Source organism: Madurella fahalii (genome assembly GCF_045866475.1).
Source record: "Madurella fahalii IFM 68171 DNA, scaffold_1, whole genome shotgun sequence".
Classification (NCBI taxonomy): Eukaryota; Fungi; Ascomycota; class Sordariomycetes; order Sordariales; genus Madurella; species Madurella fahalii.
This window is the reverse complement of record NW_027263971.1, coordinates 1,564,209-1,585,501: the sequence shown is the minus strand read 5'-3', so window position 1 is coordinate 1,585,501 and position 21,293 is coordinate 1,564,209. Positions and strand designations below refer to the sequence as shown.

Genomic DNA, 21,293 nt, shown 5'->3' with positions numbered 1-21,293 from the left:
ATGGATACCAATCGGGGGAAGGCGCCCCGGGAGGCGCACCCGTACGATGAGGAATGGGCACGCGACTTGAGGGTTCAATTCGAGCAGTTACTGCGGACAAAACGATTAAACGAACTGCAAACTCGATCGCGACACGGCTCTCCCTCGCCTCGAGAAAGCGCGTCGTCGGGCAACCTACGAGCCGCATCGGCATCCAGCTCCGACCGGCCGCGAACATCTCACAGCGCCTACGCTTCCGCAACACCGCCATCATACTCAGCCGTTCGGAATCTCCCCAAGATCCCTACCCCGCCATCACCCAACGACCGCGAGTCCTTGAAGTTTAGGAGCATGCTAATATCGTTATCGGCGACACCGACCAAGTACGAGAACCCCGGCCTGCTCGACGAAGCGCTGCAAGTTATCCCACTGGACAGGATATACGGCGAGGCCGAAGAGGAGAGCCAGGTGCTGCAAGCACAGGCCGAGAGCATGGGCGATGGGCGCAAAGCGGAATGGGGTTACCAGGACTGCGTCATCCGGGCGCTTCTCAGGTATGTAGGCTCGAGTCGGACCGCTAATTGGAATCCCCGCTGACCGGCCCCGACGACAGGTGGTTCAAGAGATCGTTCTTTACATGGGTCAACAACCCGCCGTGCCCCGTGTGCTTCTCGCCGACCATTGCGCAAGGCAGGACGCCGCCGACACCAGACGAGCAAGCGTGCGGTGCGCTGATCGTGGAGCTCTACCTGTGTTCCAACGCCAGTTGTGGAGCGTACGAGCGCTTTCCCCGCTATGGCGATGTCTGGCGTCTCCTACAGACACGGCGCGGGCGGTGCGGAGAGTGGGCGAACTGCTTCAGCATGTTGTGTCGGGCGGTCGGCGGCCGCGTGCGTTGGGTATGGAACGCCGAAGACCACGTTTGGACCGAGGTGTACTCGGAGCACCAGAAGCGATGGATCCACGTTGACGCGTGCGAAGAGGCCTGGGACAACCCCCGGCTATACACGGAAGGCTGGGGCAAGAAGATGTCGTACTGCATCGCCTTCTCCATCGACGGTGCGACCGACGTCACTAGGCGTTACGTACGCAAGATGGAGTACTACAACGAACGCTCGAGATGCCCCGAGGAGGTTTTGCTGTACATCATGCAGGAAATCAAGCACCTGCGCCGGGCCAACATGGACAAGGAGACACGATTCCGGCTTGAGAAGGAGGACTCGAGGGAAGATCGGGAGCTACGCAGCTACGTCGTCGCGTCCATCACGCAAGCCGTGACCCAACTCGTGCCAGCAACAGGCGAGGCCGGCTCGAGCCCCGGAGGGTCGTCGTCGGCCGACGATACCAAGGTTCCCGTGTCCGCAGACCTCGGTGGTCGGCGGAGCGGAAATGCCGAGTGGGTGGCTGCTCGCGGAGAGAATGGCGTACCGAACCAGCGGTTCCCCCCGCCTCAGAACCAGGGGCCGCCGTTCCCGTGAGCTGCCATACTCAATCGACCCATCCCGACTCGTTAGGCGGCGTCGAGTCGCCAACTTACGGATTCGCTGCCTTGGAGGCGCATGATACCCTCCGTTGTTCGGCCGTCTCACCTCGGGGATGCCACCTCGTTCTTGCTGAGTGAGGTCAACTGGCATCCGGCTGCCGTTGCCTTGCTATATATATACCCGCTGGCTTATGGAATTACCGCGGGTTTGGATCCGACGCTCTAATTCCCTTTTGTCTAATGGCACATGCAGCCGACGTTAGGTACCGCCACCGTCGCCCACACCCCGCGATCTTCATCGTCTCGTCTTATATTCTTGTATTCCCACCCGCATCTTCGCCGGCCACAGAGCAGCTTCTCCTTTGTCTCTTGCAATCATCATTGATCATCATCTTCCTCGTCGTCATCATCGTTTGGAGTAAGGCGGCGCCGCTTGGGTTGGATAGGATCCTGGGCACAGCTGTGGAGAGAGAAACATGTCTGCGTTGTGTTTGCTTTGGCGGGAAACAAAACGGCGCGGGTCCATACCCACTCCTCCCCGTCGCCAGGGCGTTTTTAGGATGGAATAAGGAAAGGGAAGGAACATGAAGTTTTTTTGGTTTTTATTTGATCCACGTTGCATGACGCCGATGGAAGGTACCCCGTGCCCGCCTACCCTGGGTGGAATCAGCGAGAGGACGGAGCGGCGCGTAGAGGTCAAGAAAGGGGGAATAGAATACCTCATGATACGTATAGTAGTAGTACCCTGGCTGGGTTGGTTGCTTGGTTGCATTCATACTCGGGCGACGACCGCCTGTCTGGATAAAAACAACTATACAATGCAAACTAGGTGTGAGGGTCTGTTTGGTATCGAGGATGATGGCGTCCATCCATGTATCTTCGTTTGTGGAGAGCTGGGTACTATAAATCAATACTTCACCGCAATAAACCTCCTGTTAAGTTAGTCGCGCATGTTGCATCGTAAAAATCCAGATCGTCCAGTCACTCAAGGGGCCTCCTTGAGAAGACGGAATGACGAGACTCGGCACCTGGTGGCTCTACGTAGCCATATTAAGGTAGGCCGGTGTGTCAGCTCTACACAGTGGTAGAATGGCCGGTGATATCAAGCAGTAGCCAACAAAGAGCTAATGATAAAAGAGGGGATGTATACGCGTCGCCCTTTAGCCAAGGCTCAGTATTTAAGAGGGACCAGCAAATCCCGTCCGGGATTGGCCCTCGCTAATAACCCATCCGCGAAATGCAGACGTATAAACCTGAGGAGATTGTGATTGATAGTTACTCTCCTGATTCATGGAACTAGAGCCAAGCTGGCGACCCGATTACAAGCACAACGCAAAGATGAGGCTTTCGATGAAGATGTACGTGAGATCTAGCCAATAACCAGCCTTACACGGGGACTTGAGTGTCCCGAGTCTATCTAATCTCAGGCCGAACGGCCGGCAGCTGGTACAGCCTCCGTTGCTTTCTAAACCATGGCGGCTATGCCTCTTTCTTCAAGGTGCCTCACCTGTGGCGTAGCCCGCTCAAGTGTGACACAAAGTGGTTTGTAATCCAGGCTTCTACCACCAACATCAACACATCTCCAGGCCATGCTGGTTTGTCCAGGATAGAGGATAAAACATCCAATCCCATCTGCAAGCTCCTCCTTCCACAAACCTAACCAAACCACACTGACGGGACTAAGGATGGCCGAAGATAATTCCAGCACTCCGAGCAGGAGACGAGATATAAGCTGTATAAGCATTAGAGGATGAGTTCTTTTGACTTCTACAAGGCATGATGACGAGTATTGAGCCAAACCAATCTCCGAGGCCCGATGAATTGCAACATATGGGAATAGATGCGGCCGAAATGAAATTTGAACCCCATATGGCCGGACGGCGGACTTACTGGCTGTGAATAGGCCGGAACGAGCGCAGTACACGGCTCATATAGACGGTGAGAAAGTGTGAAACAAGAAGGAAGGCCAAAGACACATTGTGATAGCGGGTGATGGCTGCAGGCGCGCGCGGCTGAGAGATATCAGGGTCGCGTGGGGCAAGGTAACGACTAGTTCATGAGGGCAATGATAGAAACCACTTCAGCAAGGAGCGCATCGCCGAGAAGCCAGATGAGTAGGCTGCCGTACGTTTCTCGGACCCCTGTATTTCGGTATTGCTAACGCCAATCCATGAGCCAGTGCGACAGGAGGAGGGTGTGATAGACAGAGTGTCCTAAGGCAGCTCCAGATGCCACTGTATACTATCTAGAGAACTTTTATTGTGTCGTTCCCTGCTTAAATAAATGGATCACAATATTACTGGGATTATATTACGCCATTGAAGGACCTGTTGTTACAAGGTAACTGGCCCCGGTGGCCCTATAACAGCCACTCTTGGAGCCTGGCAGTGCGTGCTCAGAGAGTGGTACCAGATACGCCAAGGCGTAGTGAGTTGACGATTAAGTCCACAGAAGAGGCTCGGACTTGAGAACTACATGTGTAGGAGAGGGCCCCTAGCCGTCACCTTTGACAGGGCGCGGGCCAGCATCGCCTCCGTAGTGTTATACTCTTGACTATCCGATATTTGTACTCTCTCTTGCCGCCAGGTCGTTATTGCTGTGATACTGAGCTATTGTCTCACACGTCGCTGGAAGCAGATAGCAGCTAAGGGAGCAATTAGCTGTGCCAGGATCAAGTTAGCTGACCGGTGTAGTTTCTGTAGATACTTATTATTACGTGCGTACATATAAACTCCACTCCACTTGCAATGTTCTCGCGGATCGAAGTGTTGACCCGTAAAACCAGATCCGGAGTACCACGGAAGAGCTTTCTTCGGCCTGGACTCGATGAATCAAGTACATGCCAATAGTGAGACATCACGATGGCGTCCGACTCCCTGGTTTACAGATCCGGGTTCTGATCAGGAAAGGATGATGTCGCCATGGGGCTTTCTATTCAAGTTTATTAATACCAACCGGACGTTATGTGACCCTGATGTATATGCCATGTTCATTTGGTGGCATTCAGTTTGGTCCCACTACTTCAGCTGTTGCCAAAGCAGGGCAAACATGTCGACTACCGATCCTTACGGTAAAACACTGCCCTTTTGTTGGGTAGCGATGATAGAAAAAGCCCTATCCACTAGGAACACCAAGCCAAAACAGGTTGCTCTCCCTCGGTGATCTCTACTTCCAGTATATATGTGAGTAAGATAACAGAAACGTGTCCGGCACTCTTTAGATACCTAGCTGGAGAAGGGGGGTATCTGTCCTTACCCACTAGACCGTACAGCCCAGCGCTAGCAATTCAGAAATGCTGGTGACATCATGACGCCCAGTTAGACACCATCATGACCTACTCAGGCCATTATAGTATCTAATTGGGCGTCATTATGTTACCAGTAGAGATGCCATTGCCAGCGCTGGGCGATACGGTCAGGGCATGACAACATCATGGCCAAGAACCCCCCCTCTGTCCCGGCTAGGTAGTATTTTCCCGCAGACTGCAAGATAAAGAGAGACATTGAGATTCCAAGCTCTTTCTCTTCCACTGCCCCAGTGCCCCGTGGTGTCTTAAGGGGAGTAGCGACTTACGTACAGCATCATTTGGACTTTCAACTACGGCAAGTCTTGCTACGAACAAACTTGGAGTTTCAGGCAGGATATATCTGACTTTGGGCGAATCGTCCTCTCCCTGCAGAACAAGGTCACTGCTGGTGCGAGCCAACCGAAGCCTTCCGGCAACTTATCTGTGGCATCGAGACGTAGAGCTATCCGATATAGGCGGAAATCGTGACACTGAACATTGAACATAGAGTACTCAAGTGACAGGTCACAAAGCCAAGTCTCACTACGCATCCTTCGCTGCGGAAGCTGGGCGTTGACGTGGGAGGGAGCTAATGCCTGTAGGCAGCGCCCCTCGGCCACGCCACAGCCCTGGACAGCCGTATGTAGCCGTGGATCCCATGTGGACAGACCTCATGATACTGTCAGGAACGACTGCGGAGGTGGTACTGTACATGGAACACGTTGGAGACGAGTGATGATACATGACTTCTACCTCGACCTCGAGCACATAGGATGAGTTCTGAGGGTCAACCCGACCCGGTAGCATACAAGGGGCGTGATCTGTATGGCGATGACTTTGTCTGCAGCAGGATTGGTCACGATCCCGCAACTGCGATGGTTTCCGTCAGCCACCAATCAGCGCCTGGTTTCGCCTCTAGTTCAACACTTTCCTCACAACTCAGCAGATACGACAAATGGCGAACAATCCCACCGACGGCTTTCCAGTCACCAACCCGTTATCTCACTAAGGCCAAGCCAGGGATGACAATCGCCGGAGGCGACGCTAACACCCAAACGAAGCCATAATCCGCAGATCACGCAATCACATCGAGATTTGCCAAGAACAGTAGCCTCGGCCTCCTGGGCTTCTCACAAAGAACCTCACAGACAGGGCTGCAGTTTGTTTGTCATACCGCAGCTCATTGAGTGAGACATGTGCCTCCCCAAAAAGGAGAGAGAGAGAGGGAGATGGTATCGTCCAACAGGTTGAGTTATTTGCATCTGCGTGTCGACGGCATCATCATCAAAGAAACTACCACCAGTCCTTACATGTAATACAAGACCAGACTAGACTAGGTACTACTTGGGTGGGACAGGGGCCGAGGGCCAACGCGCTTCGAGGCGAGATTACACGGTGCGGGACCTTTCCCCCCATGGCGGGCTTTCCCCGGATCGGGCGGGGCCGGTGGTGGGATTGCAATCAAAAGTCCTTCGGTGGGAGGCCGTGCAGCGTGGCGGCGCCAAAGGCCCGGCCCAAGTCGGGGGAATTGTGCGTGCTGGAAAAAGGGGAGCGTCCGGAGATGACGTTGACGTTGGCCCGGGGAAAGGAAGGGTGGAGCCGCCTCTGCGTCTGGGCGATATAGACGGAAACCGGGCGTTGGTTTTCTCTCGGTGAGTTCAGCTTCATCAAAGAGGCAACTCAGCGACGATGCAGTCAGCCCTTGCTTGCTTGCTTGCTTGCTTGCTTGCTTGCTTCGACGGAAATTTCATGCCCCGTTCGCAGCGGCGAATGTCGCACCGAATGATGATGCTCGTCCAGGGTGCCAGGGCCGCCCGCGCCCTGCCAATGCAGCTGCGCGATCTGCTTCAACACGCGTAAAGTGCGCGCAGAGACCTGTCATTGGCTGATCGCCCCGTCGTCTTTTGACTTCTCAACGCATGCCAACAGGGCTCGTTGGCTCGAGTTGCACGCTCTCACAATTATATCGATCACGCAGCTGGCCTTTTGATTCCCGAGAATCTGGGCCGAGCGGCTGCGGAACCGGAGGCCTTGTTGGTTGTTGCTCCCGGGAGGACTCTGCAGACTCACTCGAAGCGAGAGCTGACTCGCGCTTAAACCCCAGACGTGGGCTGACAGTCTTCTAAGCTTTGCAGGCCCTCCTTGGTTGCTAAGAGTCTCTTGCTCATACCCAGTCTCTCGCGCGTTCCGCAATGGCCAACCAATGGCGTTACATGCTGAAACTTGCAATGTTTGCTCTGGGATGGTACGGCTGCGGCGTATGCAGATCGCGGCCTGCCCTTGAAGACAGTTCTTTTCATCTGGATTCAATCAACCAAACAGTCTGATTTGCCCCCCGCAGTTGAAACAAGGATTGCAGAAGAACAAGGTGGCTGCTGTAGCTGCCTACACATACGTAGCAACGAGGGCAACGTCGCTGGGAATCCTACGAGATCCAGATGCAACGATGCGATTTTATTCCCAGGGGCGACGGGGGCTAGTCGAATGTTGTGCATGTGTAGTACAAGTATTGTCGCGGCAGGGCTGGAAGCCGAGGCTGAGCTGGTGGTGAGGTTATGAAGCACGAGTCCTCAGAAACAAGCTCGGTATTCGTATCACACACACACACACACACTCTCTCTCTCTTTCTCTCTCTCTCTCTTGGCGAATGGTCTTACCGATTCAGCCTGGTCCTTGTCGGGGCGTTGGAGATCTTGCCTCGTGCCGCCCTTGCAACCCCAACCTCCTCGGGCGCCAAGTCGCGGTCGAGAGCTGCTTGGACCAGGAACGACTCGCATCCCATCGGTGCCGCCTTTCGTCGGAAGCGCGTCGTAAGTGCAGAAACACCGCCCGCGGCGCGTCTTCGCGTTACCCATGTCGGGCGTCTTTGGCTAAATCGCGCGTCGATTGGCCAATTGAGCCCTGCTTTGAAAGTGTTTGACAGAAAGCGGCCGCATCGGCCGAATTTGCTGTCTGAGCGCTTGTTTCTTCCCGTTGCTCGGCTCTTCCAAAGTCGTTTCCGGGGTATCGAATTAAAACTGGAACACCTGTGCCCCAGAAACATGATCGACATGGTTGCCCAAGAACACCGTGCAGATGAGAAGCCGTGTCTGCAAACGCTTCTGGAAAGTCTGCTGCGATTACTACGGACATTTTTGGGTCCGTGACTTTGGCCTGCGCCGGTGCCGGCACCGGGGGTTTCCGGGGGGTTCCGCGAGTGGGCGGAGGCTGTGGGCGGAGGCTGTGAGCGGGGAAGGGATAAGGAACCGGACAACGCCGCCGAGAGTCTCGGGACTAATTGTAACTTATTGCCTAAAAACCCGAAAGTTCCAGACACTGGGGTGACGCCTCATCAGTGTGACGGTGATGGCAAGTACTCATCGTGCGCCATTCATTTTGGTGAAACACCGGTAGGCATAGAAATGGCCAGATTGACGAGAAACCGTTTCCGAGCGCCGGGCACATTCCCCACCGCAACCGAGAAAATAAAAAGAGAATGTTTCCCGGCCAAGAAAAGCGGTCGCGGGGAAGCGAATACTCAGGCACCAGGGGTAGTCTGCCCACAGGCATGGAAGCCTCAAGATAGCACTTCATTGGCGGCTTAGCACGGCAACTTGTGAGTCCGCCGTATTTTTCCATGGTTTCGCACGCTGAGGTTCAGCGCTTTGGGCTCGTCTTGCCGTCCCTTCTAGCGGGAGATGCAACGGCGGCAGGGAATGCTGGGCTGCATGAGCGCTGCGATGGCACTGAGAACCCCACACCAGGAGAGCATGCGCTGGGTGTCTAGGTAGGACCCTTTCTGTCTCGTTGGGAAGTGTTTAGATGCCTTGCAGCGAGGTATGTATCGCGATCGCCTCCTTTTACGAGGTGACGCCTCCAATATGCATCAGTCCGAGTTCTTTCCGACGGGCTTGCAACCGTGGCGTTCGCATAGGTACAGGAGGGATCCCGGGAATCCGCAACGGGGTCGAAACGCCCCCGTCCTTGTCGGCACTGTTGGCCAGGTAAAACTCACCCAGGTTCAAAAACCTTTTCTTGGTTGGCCTGAGAGCCGGGAACCAAGCCGCAGCACAGGCGGTGAAACGGGGTTGCAAAGCCGGTAATAATCATCGACGACTATCAATCCTAAGCCTAGCTTGTCGCACGGCGCCGTAGTCTCATGCCTATTGGCGCCGGGCGGCGTCGAGACAGTTCCAGAACGGCTATAATCAGCAAAAACGCCTGGCCTTCCGTGTTCCTTAGGCCCCCCGAACAGAATATTTCCTCGCATCCAGGTCACCTGCATGTGCATACACGCACACGCAGAGGATCGGGAAAGATCAGGACGGCTGGCCAAAAATAAGGCACCAGGATCGTGCGGCATGCTAGTAATTTGAGCGATTCGTCGCTAGACGGAAGGTTGACGTTGCATTTCTGCCTCGCCCTGTCCGGGGGGATCCCACGCTATTATGTTAGCGCAGCTTATTAAGATCCGCTCATCCCGGAAGCAGCTAGGGTGGTCATGTGGGGCTTTGATCTCAGGAGATGGGCTGGAGCTGCAATCTCCACATTGACGCCACATCTACGGACCTTTCTCTTTTCTAGTCTGCTGCCTCAGCCTCGTGTGGCACCTTGCTAGCTCAGCCTTATCGACTGCAGCATTCTTGCAGCATGCGTCGACGGATGCGTCGACGGATGTTCTGGAAGCAACAATCCTCGGGCTAGGGGTCCGTGACCCCACTTAACCACCGAGGCGACCGAGCTTGCCATTCTCAGAATTTCGAGTTATAAAGTGTAGAATTGCTGAGGCGGCTTTTGCGTAGGTATTCGTGCTCATATCCCCGTTGAGACAAGAAAGGGGCACTGTGCAAGTGGTGGCCCACCCCTGACGGCTCTCTGGATCCGTCGTGAGAGGATACCGATGGAATCGGATCAGGGCCGACTTCAGAACGTCACCGACTCTTCACAATCACGCGCTCAGCAGAAAACGAAAAAAAAAAAAAAAAAACGGTTTTTGCTCTTTGTGGAACTGGGCGAACCGTTTATGTCTCGGGCCTCGCCGCAAAAGCTCTGGTTGGCGTCCTGCAGTTGGTGCAGTTTGTGCGGCTTGTGGAGCGCTCTGAGGGGCTCGATGGAGCGAGGTGGACTAAGGCAAAACGGGCTTGCGAAGCGACAGCAAGGACCAGGCTCGTGACAGGTTCACCGCCTGATTTCTGGTCATTGACCCGCCGTTACCGCATCAAATGGAGCACGTAAAATCGGCATTTCCATTCACCGCCGCAAAATGCAAGAGACCGAGAAGAGGGAGGTCGGGTCCGCAAACGCCGGAGACAGGGTAGCCTGCCGGAGCTTGAACGGTCGGCTTGGCGTGCTGCTCTCGGCAGCACCGAACACTCCCTCTAGCTGTGCGGTGCGGTTTCTGTGTAAAAGATCGTTAGGCCACTCGCCGATTTCCATTCCAGGGGACTCCCGTCTCTCGACATCTGGTTGCAGAGGAAACACCCTTGACCTATGTCATTTACCGTGCAACCTGCTCCATCAGCTAGCATCAAAGCAGAGCGGGAACAGAAAAAAAAAAGCAGAGTTCTGCTGCCCCGCCTCTTTGCTCATCATGAGCTAGAGCATGCGGTCTCAAAAACACCGGCCGCAAGGCAAGCAAAGTTCTTTGCAGCGGGGATGCCTTGAAACCACTACTACGTAGTGTTCCATGACGCAACTAAGGAGGATCACTCAGCTGATTAGATGCCCCTCCATTTACCCCTCGACTCTGGGGACATTCATTCGCGCCCAGCCACCCGTCCGGTTGGTTTTGGCGGAAGCTGAGCTGAGCAATGCCGCGGTCCCGCCAATGGCGGTTCCGAGTAGATGGCTACCCTCCATGGTGCGCTGGCAAAAGGCAGTTTCATATGAACCGCGTCCGGAACTGGCCATTGGCTCCCAGTTATCTGTTTCCCCTCAGCAATCAGCAACCACTAGGCCCGGGATGTGAGGGGTTAATCCGCACCGGGAAAAGCTGCAGCACGGTTGACAGCTGAAGCACCCGGGCGTGCCTATCTGCCTCCTCGGACGCCTGCACGGCTAAAAGCAGGAAGTACGGCTGGCGAACGCGATGATCATGAGTATTGGTGCCGTTTTCTGAAAGGTCTCCTTCTGCCTTGCCGGAGGGTCTCAGACATCAACTGAGTCACCTAACCCATACACCTATGCAGTGAGACCGGTCTTACCTCTCATCTGCTCACTCGGCACCTTCAGCCAGCCATGAGAGGTACGTAAAACGGGATGGGCATCAATAGCTAGGGAATATGGTGTAGCAACACAACGGGTCCTCGACACGTTATACGGAGCCACGAGACTTGATACCGCAGGGCGGCTACGAGTTGGCCATGATTTGAATTGCTCTGACATATCCAAGTGATCCCTACACCGTGACGGATCTTGGGCTCTAGACTGGACGGATCAACTGAATGTCTCAGACTGTTGTGCTCAAGGCGTCGACTGCTACTACCTACCCAAGCTGCACAAGTTAATCTCGTCCCGGCTGCAGTCGCAAGAGCCGACAGCTTCCCGCATGCGGGACAGCAGGCGAGTTGCTGGGATATTTCGACAACGTGCTTGGATTGGATTAATTTACCTGACAACTTTGCCAATCCAAACATCAAAGACGCGGCTGGCCGTGCTTTCATTCCTCCTCCTGAAAACCGTGCCGCGAGACAAAAAAAAAACAATGTCTTCAATATCACCCGTGTTGGGGTGTTGGGGCCGGGGCGGTTTGCGGATAAACCCCGATGCTAGACACCCGTAAAGTCCCTGCTCCAGCTTGATGAAAAGAAAGATGGATGGTAGCACAAGAAGGCTACGCACAGCACCCTGCCACCCGTCAATCACAGTATCAAAGCGTCGTGTTCCATTGTATGCAGTGGTTCAATACCCGCCCTCGGTAGAACAAACCGTACGGCACAGAGCAAAACAACCATGGGGCAATCTGTGATATCGTGTTGAGGCTCTGGTGTGACTTCTTGGACCAGTTGCCACCGAGAGGCGGCCGCCGCTTCCTACTCATGTTATCGTCAAGTTGAGATCCAATGGCGGCATCCGAGCCTCTGGATCACGGTCAACAGCCTCGCCGGAGGGGGGGGGGAAGACCGAGTGCGACGTAACCTGGGACGGCCGGCGGGGACATCCTTGAAGCAATGATGACACGGCAGAGCAGGCCAAGGCGATCAGTCTGGCGCGTTAGCTTGATGGGAGGCTCAGGTTACATGGAAGAGACAGGTTTTGGATTTTTGGATTGTTGGTCGTGTTGTCGTCTGTTGCGCTTCTTGACCTGGAAGCCCGCAGTCGACACGGCCGGCCGATTCACTGGGATTGGACAAAGGGGGTTTTCTGGCTCGTCATTGACACGCATGATTAAATTGGATTTCCTGAAGTCGCGCAAAACCGCGTCGTGATTCCCTAATTGGCTGCAAGCCCGCTTGGCTTGCCCGATTTGCATTAGGTGGCGCAAGGGACCGTTCGTGGTCTGTCGCCAGCCTTGACGTCGCTGAGACTTCAAGCATTGACATTGTCGAGCTTTTACTGGCGGGGTTCCCGCCTGCAACCAGTGAACTGGTGGCCTGGATAACTGGTTTCTTTGACATACAAAGCAGCTCTGATTGGGAAATCCATTTGCAGATGGTTTCCGCCAGGTGAAGCAGACGAGACCCCTCCGCCCGTCTCCGGTCCCGTTGACCCCTGGCCCGTCCGACCTGCAGCAGCCAGCCTCCTCAGGCGGGGCTCGTCGCTCCCATCCTACTGGCTCCCAGGCGCAGTCCATTAAACGCGAACACACGCCAAGCAATCCATGATACGCGCAGCAACACAAATCTTGGAATTGAAGGGTGCATTGGGTGGTCCTGGTAGAAGGATCAAAAAAGACGCGATGCTGCCCGCATTAGCGGCTGATAAAGAAAGAAGCAAGCCATGCTCAGGGCAGGCTGCGACTGGTGTTTCGGGAGAAACGAGAGCGGTGCATTCGGCTTCTATTGCTACACATTGCTCCTTCCAGAACCGAAGCAAACGGCAGCCCACGCGGCTGTGTCTCGTGCCCCTGAGGGCTAGGGATGTCCCCAGCACGCCAGAGTTTAGAGTCTACTGGATGCTTCAGATCGGCGCGATAGCGGCATCTTTGTTGCAAGAGGTGCCATTGAAGGGGGAATTGGAGGCATTGACGTAAGCCTGGGAAAGATGAACCCAGTTTTGGTCTGTCGCGATCCAATGCGTTGGTGCACCTGTTTACAGGATTGTTAAGTGGGCTTCGATGCACGGCCGAAAAGGAAACCAATTCATTCCGGATTACCTGCAGCTGGCCTTATGCCCACCTCCACTCCCTGGTCTCGCGACAGGTCGTCCATCACGCCTCTCCACGCAACTCGACAAGTGCCGTCCCTGTCGGCCAGGGCCGGCGACCCGGCTGTCTCGGTTGATTGATGAGCGTCCCAGCAGCAAGCCATGACGAGAGGCTTGCCTCGATGGTGCCGTGAGCGCCACCTAGAACTTGGAGAGAGGCGGGCCTGAAAGATGAGGCCCGGCGATCTCATGGAGCCATTTGATACAACAAACAAACAAATGATAAACTCCCAGGGTCCCTGATCGCTTTGAATGCTACCCTTCTACTCCCGTCTATCAACACACTTGAGCCTTTTTTCTTTTCTGCTGTTTTTGTTTTTATTTTTTTTTTCTTTCCTTGGTGGTGGTTATAGAGCAAGACCATTTTTTACTCCCCTCCTTTTGCAAGTGCTGATCACGGTTCGCGGCTCACCTCTTAAAGACTGGGCCTAGCTACGGAGGCCTTGCAGTTTCGTCCGGGAAGCCTGGAGGTAGCACCCCAGTTTCCCTGCACCATTGTCTGCAGCAGACAAGTCCCACTGTGCAAGCTAAGGTATCCTGCTAGGCGCCGCGCCGCCCTGCTCCCGACGTGCAGGGCACTTCTGACGCCCCAACAAGGCAATTATGAGGAAACGCGGCAGCTGTTAGCAATAAGACCTGGGAGAGAATCGCGCCGGGCCCAAGCTTGAATCGTGACACCCATCATTTCGCGAAATAGCGAAAGCCCTTTCAGGGTGCGTGGCTCTGGTTGGTGCGTGCTCTTCTGTCTGGATTCTGTACCGTGTCTCTGAACGAATTTTCCCTGTGGTCCACCCGCTGCTGCATCCTCGGGTTCTCAATCTCGGCCGCTCTTAGTGGTTGAACCAAAGGGTGACGGGGTGCGAGCTCCTAAAGCAGCCGTAGATCCCTGCCGTCCTCCACCCGGCCTGAATTCCCAACCGAGCAACGAGTCCACACAAGTCCACCGTCGCCCACCACCAGCTCCAGTGCACCAGGAGCAAGGCTCCTAGCCGTGCCTGGACGAGTGCGACCTCCGCACCCCACCCACACGGTCTCCTGGCAAGATAGCAAGTCATGCACATGCTCTGTACATTACAATACCGTATGTGCATGTAGGCATGTAATTCCTTCACCCTCTCGCGGGGCGCGGCCGTAGGTATGGCACGGTGCCTTGGCCAGGGGGCTGCCTCATTCGCAACAGCACGAAAGCACGCATTGTCGAGCACGTAATGCATCTGGGGGGCTTCAATGATCTGTACGTAGTAGATATTCGCAGTGTCGCTCCCTGCCTCTTGTTGGCTGGACCTGGGACGGCCTTCCTTGCTATTTTGCACAACGGGGGGGAGTGGAGGGGGTGAGAAGGAGAAGTGAACGGAGCCCAGGACCTTGCTCGTCTTGGCAGTACGGAATACTGGTGAGCTGCCTGGGTGGCCTGGCTGACCCTGCACGTCTGTGGTCCTGCACCGGGCCAGGGCAGGTACCTCAGTACACGGCCAGTGCTGCAAGCTGCTTGGTGCTTGGTGCTGAGCGCTCCTCCGGCGCGCAAGCTGGGGGCCCTGTCTTAAATCGGCCGTTAACCAATCTCTGCTCTCCCTTCCACTCCCTTTTTCCTCCTTCTCCATCCTCCTCCTACCTGAACAAATATCTATCTCCTCCTCCCCTTCCCTTTTCCTTCTCCTCCATCCGCAACCAGTCGTTCCCTCTCCCGCACCGTCCCTTCCAACATCCCCCCGTGGACTCCCTTTCTCGGACCGAGAGAAGGAGGGAAGGAGGAGATTTAGATTCTGGGCCCCCGACAAGCTCAACCCAGCCATAAAAGGACACGGCAAGGACTGGTGCGTGCAAAGAAACCTTTCAAGCAGAAAAGAATAAAAACCTTAAAAAAAGGCATGAACTGGGAGATCTCACATCTCGTGGTTATTTAGCTTTCGGAAGCTCTCCGGTGCCACCTTATACCCTCTACCCCCCACACAGGCATTCTTCGGTTCGACAACGAGGAATCCTGCATTTCCCCGGCCTTGCTCCCTTCGTTCCGAGCGCCTTTCAACCTCGCTCGCGTTCCTCACCCAACACACCCCACGACCCCGGATCTCGACCTCGACCTCAGCTGTCCAGATTGAGCGAAGCAGTCGTGTGTGTGCGTGTGCGTGTGCGTGCAAGCAACGTGGGCTTTTGACGGGGAAATCAACATCCCTTTCTGGCTAGAAGAGTCGTCGTCGAACATCTGTCCCCGATCCACGAGCCAACAGCGACTCGGGGTCAACTCGGCAGCTACATGACCTCGACCGGTGCGTAGCCTTTCTGGCCCTTCCTTGGCGACCGAGAGTGAGGTATGTGCGACCTAATCCCCTTCAATTCTTTTGGGGTTCAACAGTCCTGCCGTCTACCGGTCCCCGTGATGTCATAAACTCGAGGCACAATAGCACATGCTGAATGATGTCCCTTGCAGATACATGCCGACCCGGGTGTGCCCTGCAATCCCCGGCATCCTCCACGCTCACGCGCAATTCGAACCGGTAACCCCAAGGACAGCCTGTTGTGGGACACGTTAACTCGTTGCTTCCCACCTCGGCGTCAGGGATTGTGTCATTTTGCGTCGGTCTTTCTTTGCGACCCGCAACCGTGGCGGTAAGGGATTCTCAAAACCCCCCTCCCCAACCCTCCGTCTCTCTTCGCGTCTTCTACGCCGCTGTACAGATCCCGTTAGCTGCTCGAAGAGAGTCTGGGCGGGATCATCTCTTGCCTGCTGGATTGCGAGCCTATTTCCCCACACAAGCAAGATCGACCAAATCATTGCCCGGCGTTGGCATGTCTGCCCCTGGATAAAGTGGATCTCGGGGTGCAAGCCACGCTGCAGTTGTTGTGCACCGACGTTCGGGAACGAGTCGTGCTGATTCACCCCGGTCTTTTAGAAGCCCTCGGTCGACATAATTCAAAACGGCGGTGTTCCCCCCGGCCACCCAACTCTCGCCCGCCTCTGCGAGAGAGCCTCTCTTCACTTTTTCGCGTCATCCCGGCAGTCTTTCCAGCCACAGTCACTCCTTTCGGTTGCTTCTTATTCACCACACTCCTTAATAATTTAATACTAGTCACTCTACCCGGTCGGCGTCTCACTCTCTCGGCCCGACCAACCATATCTTAATACTGCAGTACCTGCACATCCACTCCTGGAGAACTCGGAATCCACACCGTCACTCATTTCACAGTTCTGTTAGTCAAGATGGCCTGCCCTGGTTATCCAACAGACAACACCTTCTTCGTCGAGTCGGACGAGCCCACCCAGCGCATGAACATGCGCGATGCGGCCAAGATGCTTGCCCGGAACAAGCAGGAGATGATCGCCAACGAGCTCTCGAGGCTGGCCTGTGACGAGTATCTGGAGGACATCATGCAGCACATGCGTCACATGGAGGTACGGAGGCCCGGCCGGTCGGCATTTGGGGGTGGGTATGACGGCTTTACGACGGTTTTAGCTAACACGGTGACCAGGACGAGACATTACCTGATGCCAACCTCATCGACATGCAGCGCGAGATCCAGTGGTTTATGCGCCCGTACCTCATCGACTTCCTGATCGAGGCCCATGCCGCTTTCTCTCTCCTCCCCGAGACGCTCTTCCTGACCGTCAATCTCTTGGACCGGTACTGCTCAAAACGGGTCGTGTATAAGCAGCACTACCAGCTGGTCGGCTGTGCCGCCCTCCTCATCGCTGCCAAGTACGGGGACAAGAAGGACAGGGTGCCTCAGATCAACGAGCTTAACAACATGTGCTGCGGACTCTACGATGCAGGCATGTTCACGCAGATGGAGATGCACGTCCTCAACACGCTGGACTGGAACATTGGACATCCGACCGTCGACTTCTTCACCCAATTAGTTGTGGCCGAGGAGCGGGACAGCAGGGAGGTGGAGCACATGGCCGCATACATCTGCGAGATCGCCCTCTACCACAGGGACTTCGTGTCGACCAAGCCGTCCATTATGGCAAGGGCCTCGCTCGCCCTGGCCCGTGCCATTCTAGGCAAGCCCGAAGTCAATGACGGCGAGTGGGATCACGTCGACAATGTGACGCTACTTACGCTCTCCCAACATCTCCACCAGCCGTCGGTCACGCTGGCCAGGAAATACTCGAGCAACTACTACTCGAGAGTATCCGGCAAGCTTGCCGACTTCCTTGCCCAGCAGGCCGCCATTGCACGGCGAGGAGCGCCGCCATCACCCCCTTCGGAGTCTACCCTCTCGAGCAAGTCGTCAGACGTGTACAGCACCCCTCACAAAGGACTCGGCGCCGTCCCCGGCGTCGCCGACGGCTACATGACACCTCCCATTACGCCGGATGGCACATGCTTCGGCCACAACAACGCGATGGTTAAGGACTACCCAGCCCCTCCGCGGTGCCCCGTCACGCCGACCCCTCAGCCGAACCATGCGTCATCATATCAACAGGCGCAGCCTCAGCAACAACATCTGGGAGGATCATCCTACTTTGATGGTACCGCATCCCAGATGTCGTACTGAAGAAGGCGCCAGCACAACCGACAGGCATGGTGCGGTCGATTCGGCGAATGACTTGAGTCGTCGCCGCATACCGGCTCTTATCCCTCCAGACAGAAAGGGAGCCCTTGTTTTTATCTTACTTTTTTACTCTTTTTCTCATTTCCAGGGCATTTTGAAATATACCACTTTGGAAGACAAAAAGATTGCATGCATCTGGCTCTTTCTTTGCACGGAAACATTAGCGACATGGCATCAGCGTTGAGTTCTACGAATTTATTCGACTTCATTTCTCTCTTGGGACATTCGACCGGGGCAGTGTCATGGCTGGCGGCCCCTGCGAATCTGATGATGCTTCTGCGCCATACCCCTTCCCCCTCTTGATTCATGACACAGCCCTCTTAATCTTTTTTTCATCATAAAAAGAAACCTTTAAAAAAAGGAGTGCGAAGTTGATATCCCTTTTGGTGTCGAGCGGGCACCACGCGTCTCGGGAGGATTCAGACATGGAATTTCCCCAACACACTTACCCCGGAGGATTTGACGGAAGGAGGCGATGTGATAAATAGCGGGGATTTTAGTGAGAGGTCGGAAGGCGGAAACCAAGATTGGCAAAGTTGCATTGAGTGAGGAGGATACTACGTTGTGAGATGGGTTCGAGGGGATGGAAGACTGACGGCTGGGACGAGGACGGACGAAGGATCAAACCTTCACTCTTCCTTCATGGACACATACCCAGCCACATTTGCCACCAGCACCCGCTCACTTGCGGACATCGCGGCTCATTGCCGGCGAGGGACAAGACGGTTGATACGAGGCCCGGCTTAGAACTCGTCAGGGATCTGTTCTCTCTGGCAAGAGGGATGGAATGGATGAGCATCTATTGACTGCTGATTAGGCGTCTGGGCAAATTTGCCAAGGTGGTCTTGCTCATTCCATCCCAAGGCGACCGCAAATAGGTAGCTGTGTTAACAAGAAAAAAAAAAAGAGTAAAATCTCTGGCATATTCCTGTCTTTCTGCCTCCTGTCTCCATCGCATAAGGCGTGAATGAGGTTTTAATTACTTAGCGTACATACATTTATGCACATATACTTCCCCAATTAATTCGGTGAGCCTCTCCCTGGCCTCTTCATCTCGCTTCGCTGTCGCGGCGTCGTCAACTCTATGCGAACGCCCTCGGTCATGGGATCGAGCCGATCAAAGTCGGTGCCGCTAGGCCTGCTCACGAGGACACTGCCGCCGTACCGGCAATCGTCCTCGTCCCGCAACACCCTCCCCATTCCGGTGGCACCATCGACGACGTCATGCTCGAAGACGACCCTTTCGGGAGTGTGCAGGTTGTGTTCGAGCCACGGCGCGGGGTGGCCGACCTGCTCTCGATGGTGATGGTGATGGGGATGGGGAATGGGATGGTGACGGTCCTGGGCCCCGGAAGGCGTCGGGCCCGCGTAGCGCATCTGGCCCGGCAGCCGCGCCGCCCCCAGCACGTCCCGCCGGTCCTCGCCCATCCAGATCTTGAAGTTGCCCGGCGCGCTCGACACGTAGCACACGTGGAACGGCAGCAGCCCGCTCAGCCGGTCCGGCGCCAGCTCCGCGTCCGAGTCGCTGTTAGCCCGCCCCGGCAGCGCCACCACCGGGATCGGGTACGCCGGCACCACGGGTTGCAATTGCAGCCGGCGCTGGTGCGAGTGCTGGCCGCTGTTGCTGTTGCTGTTGTCGCTGGCCGCTTCGTCTTGCGACGGCTGGGTCGGGTCGTGGAAGATGCCTACGTCGAGCTCGTACACGCGCATGCGGGTGACGGACTCGGCTGTCGCGATCACCCGGCCGGATTGGGCTGCGTAGGTGGACGGGCTGATCTGGAGGAAGGGGAGGTCGGCTTCGAAGATGCAGGGGAGCGTCGCGCCGCTGTCGAGGAGGGTGGACCAGAAGATCCGGGGGCCGTCGGGGTCTGCGGCGGTGGGGAGCGGGGTGCTGTCGGCGGTAGGGATGATGGAGGTCCTTCGGGCTTTACGCGGTGGGAGGTACCGGGTGGCACGGGTAGGGGTAGCGGTGGGGGTAGGAGGAGGAAGGTTGTAGAGTGCCGCGTCCCGGGAGACGAGCTCCTTGCGGCGGCGGAATCCCATCGTCACGCGGTAGTGGCCCATGTTCTCGGTCTTGAGGCGCCAATGGGCTAGGTTCTCAAGACAGAGACCCTTTTTGGCGAGGACAGTTGGCCCCCTGGTGGTCCCGCCGCTGCCGGATAAGGGCGGCTCGTACCATAGCCAGCCCGGGCCGTGCTGTGTGAGATAATGATCTAGGCGTTCACTGCGGTCGACGGTGAACGAATCGAAGCTTGCGCAGCGATCGACGATGCGGCCCGCCCAGATGAGAGTGTAGGAATCTGAGTAGGGTATGGCACCCGACTCGTAGCCGGCGATGGCGGCTTCGAGGTTGGCGCGCTCGGGGGCGAACTCACAGCTTTGGAGAAGGAAGCGGAGAAGGTCAAGGCGCTGTTGGATGGCGTTGTTGTGAAGGGAGGGGAGGGCGGATCTGAGGCGAGTCAGACCCCACGAGATGCGGTGCACATCCGAGATGAGTGGCTTACCTGGGTAGGGTATTCGCTTGATCCGTTTCGTCGAGCTGGTCCCTCTCCTGGATAGCTTCCTGAAGCATTCGCGTGAACTCCGGGACTCCTTGGTACTGTTCGACCCACAGACGAGCTTGGGTTATCTTCCTGTCTGCTATCTCTAGTGGGCTGGGGTCTTCCCCTACAAGCCACAGCGGAGATCCTACGACAATGGACGGCTTCCATCTGCTGGGCCTAACGTTCGTATGCGGTTCGGTGGGGAGAAAAGTCGCCCCGGCATCCTGCCGCATCTGGTGTTCCTGCTGCTGCTGCTGCTCTGATCGCTGCTGCTCCTGCTCTGCCTCTATCCTAGCAATACTTCGCGTCCTCATCCGCCGAGTAATGGTTTGTACGGCAACGTCACTACTCCTGCTGATGCGGTAGGCGCGATTGTGGCTGAAACTCTCGACATTTCGTGCCATACGACCGAGTGTAGACAATCGTCTTCTTGTTTCTCGAGCCTGGTCACTCCTTACGGCTCTCAAATCATGCTGCTGGGTCTGGCTAGCTCGCAGCACTGAGGAGTGCCTACGCCTGGCAATACCATCAGAGTGCAGCGGCGCCTCTGTCGCCATCTCGTGGTCTGTTGATGTCGTCTACTTTGCCCGTACTCTCTTGCTATGGTGCAGCGGAGTCATGAGCTTTACTATTGCTACTTCTGCCGTCCTCTCTTGCGTTCGGAACAAAGAGATATCGTCCACCTTGCAGATCCCACTCGCTGGAGCTGCCCACATTCTGTCCCACGCCTTCAACTCAAGGTACTTCTTTGTGTTTCAACCACTGAAAGCTGAAAACGGGGGATAACCGCCGAGGCACCACAATCGAAGCTCTTTGCTAAATGAGCTTGAGCAAATGTATTGAAGCCAATCTTCATTGTGAACCCCCCCTTGGCATACATGCGACCGGCGCATTCCAGTCGCAATCCCCGCCTCTGCAACGCAATACAGATACGACACATGTACGGGGTGGGCGTCGTCTTTTGTCTCCGAGATTTTCCTTCACTTCCACACCTGTAGTGCCAGCGTTTCTCTTCCATTTCCGCATCTCTGTTGTCGCGCGGAACACGCAACCGTAGCTCAGGGGGCGCAACTCGCTACTGGTGGTCGGAATTGAGAACACCTTG

At 55.8% G+C, this 21,293-nt stretch overlaps 3 protein-coding genes across 3 annotated transcripts; 2 read left to right on the top strand and 1 right to left on the bottom strand.

The window, feature by feature from the left end:
* Positions 1–1,457, top strand: png1 (the record flags this gene model as incomplete). Its single annotated transcript, XM_071055904.1, has 2 exons — positions 1–533; positions 593–1,457. 2 exons carry the CDS (start codon positions 1–3, stop codon positions 1,455–1,457), a joined length of 1,398 nt encoding a protein of 465 aa, XP_070912005.1.
* Positions 1,458–16,290: 14,833 nt separating this feature from the next.
* MFIFM68171_00481 (G2/mitotic-specific cyclin-B1) lies at positions 16,291–17,588 on the top strand (the record flags this gene model as incomplete). Its single annotated transcript, XM_071055903.1, has 2 exons — positions 16,291–16,482; positions 16,560–17,588. The coding sequence occupies 2 exons, from the start codon at positions 16,291–16,293 to the stop codon at positions 17,586–17,588; spliced, it is 1,221 nt and encodes a 406-aa protein (XP_070912004.1).
* A 1,077-nt stretch (positions 17,589–18,665) lies between these two features.
* On the bottom strand, positions 18,666–20,745 carry MFIFM68171_00480 (uncharacterized protein; the record flags this gene model as incomplete). Its single annotated transcript, XM_071055902.1, has 2 exons — positions 18,666–20,094; positions 20,150–20,745. The coding sequence occupies 2 exons, from the start codon at positions 20,743–20,745 to the stop codon at positions 18,666–18,668; spliced, it is 2,025 nt and encodes a 674-aa protein (XP_070912003.1).
* Between the last annotated feature and the right edge of the window lie 548 nt (positions 20,746–21,293).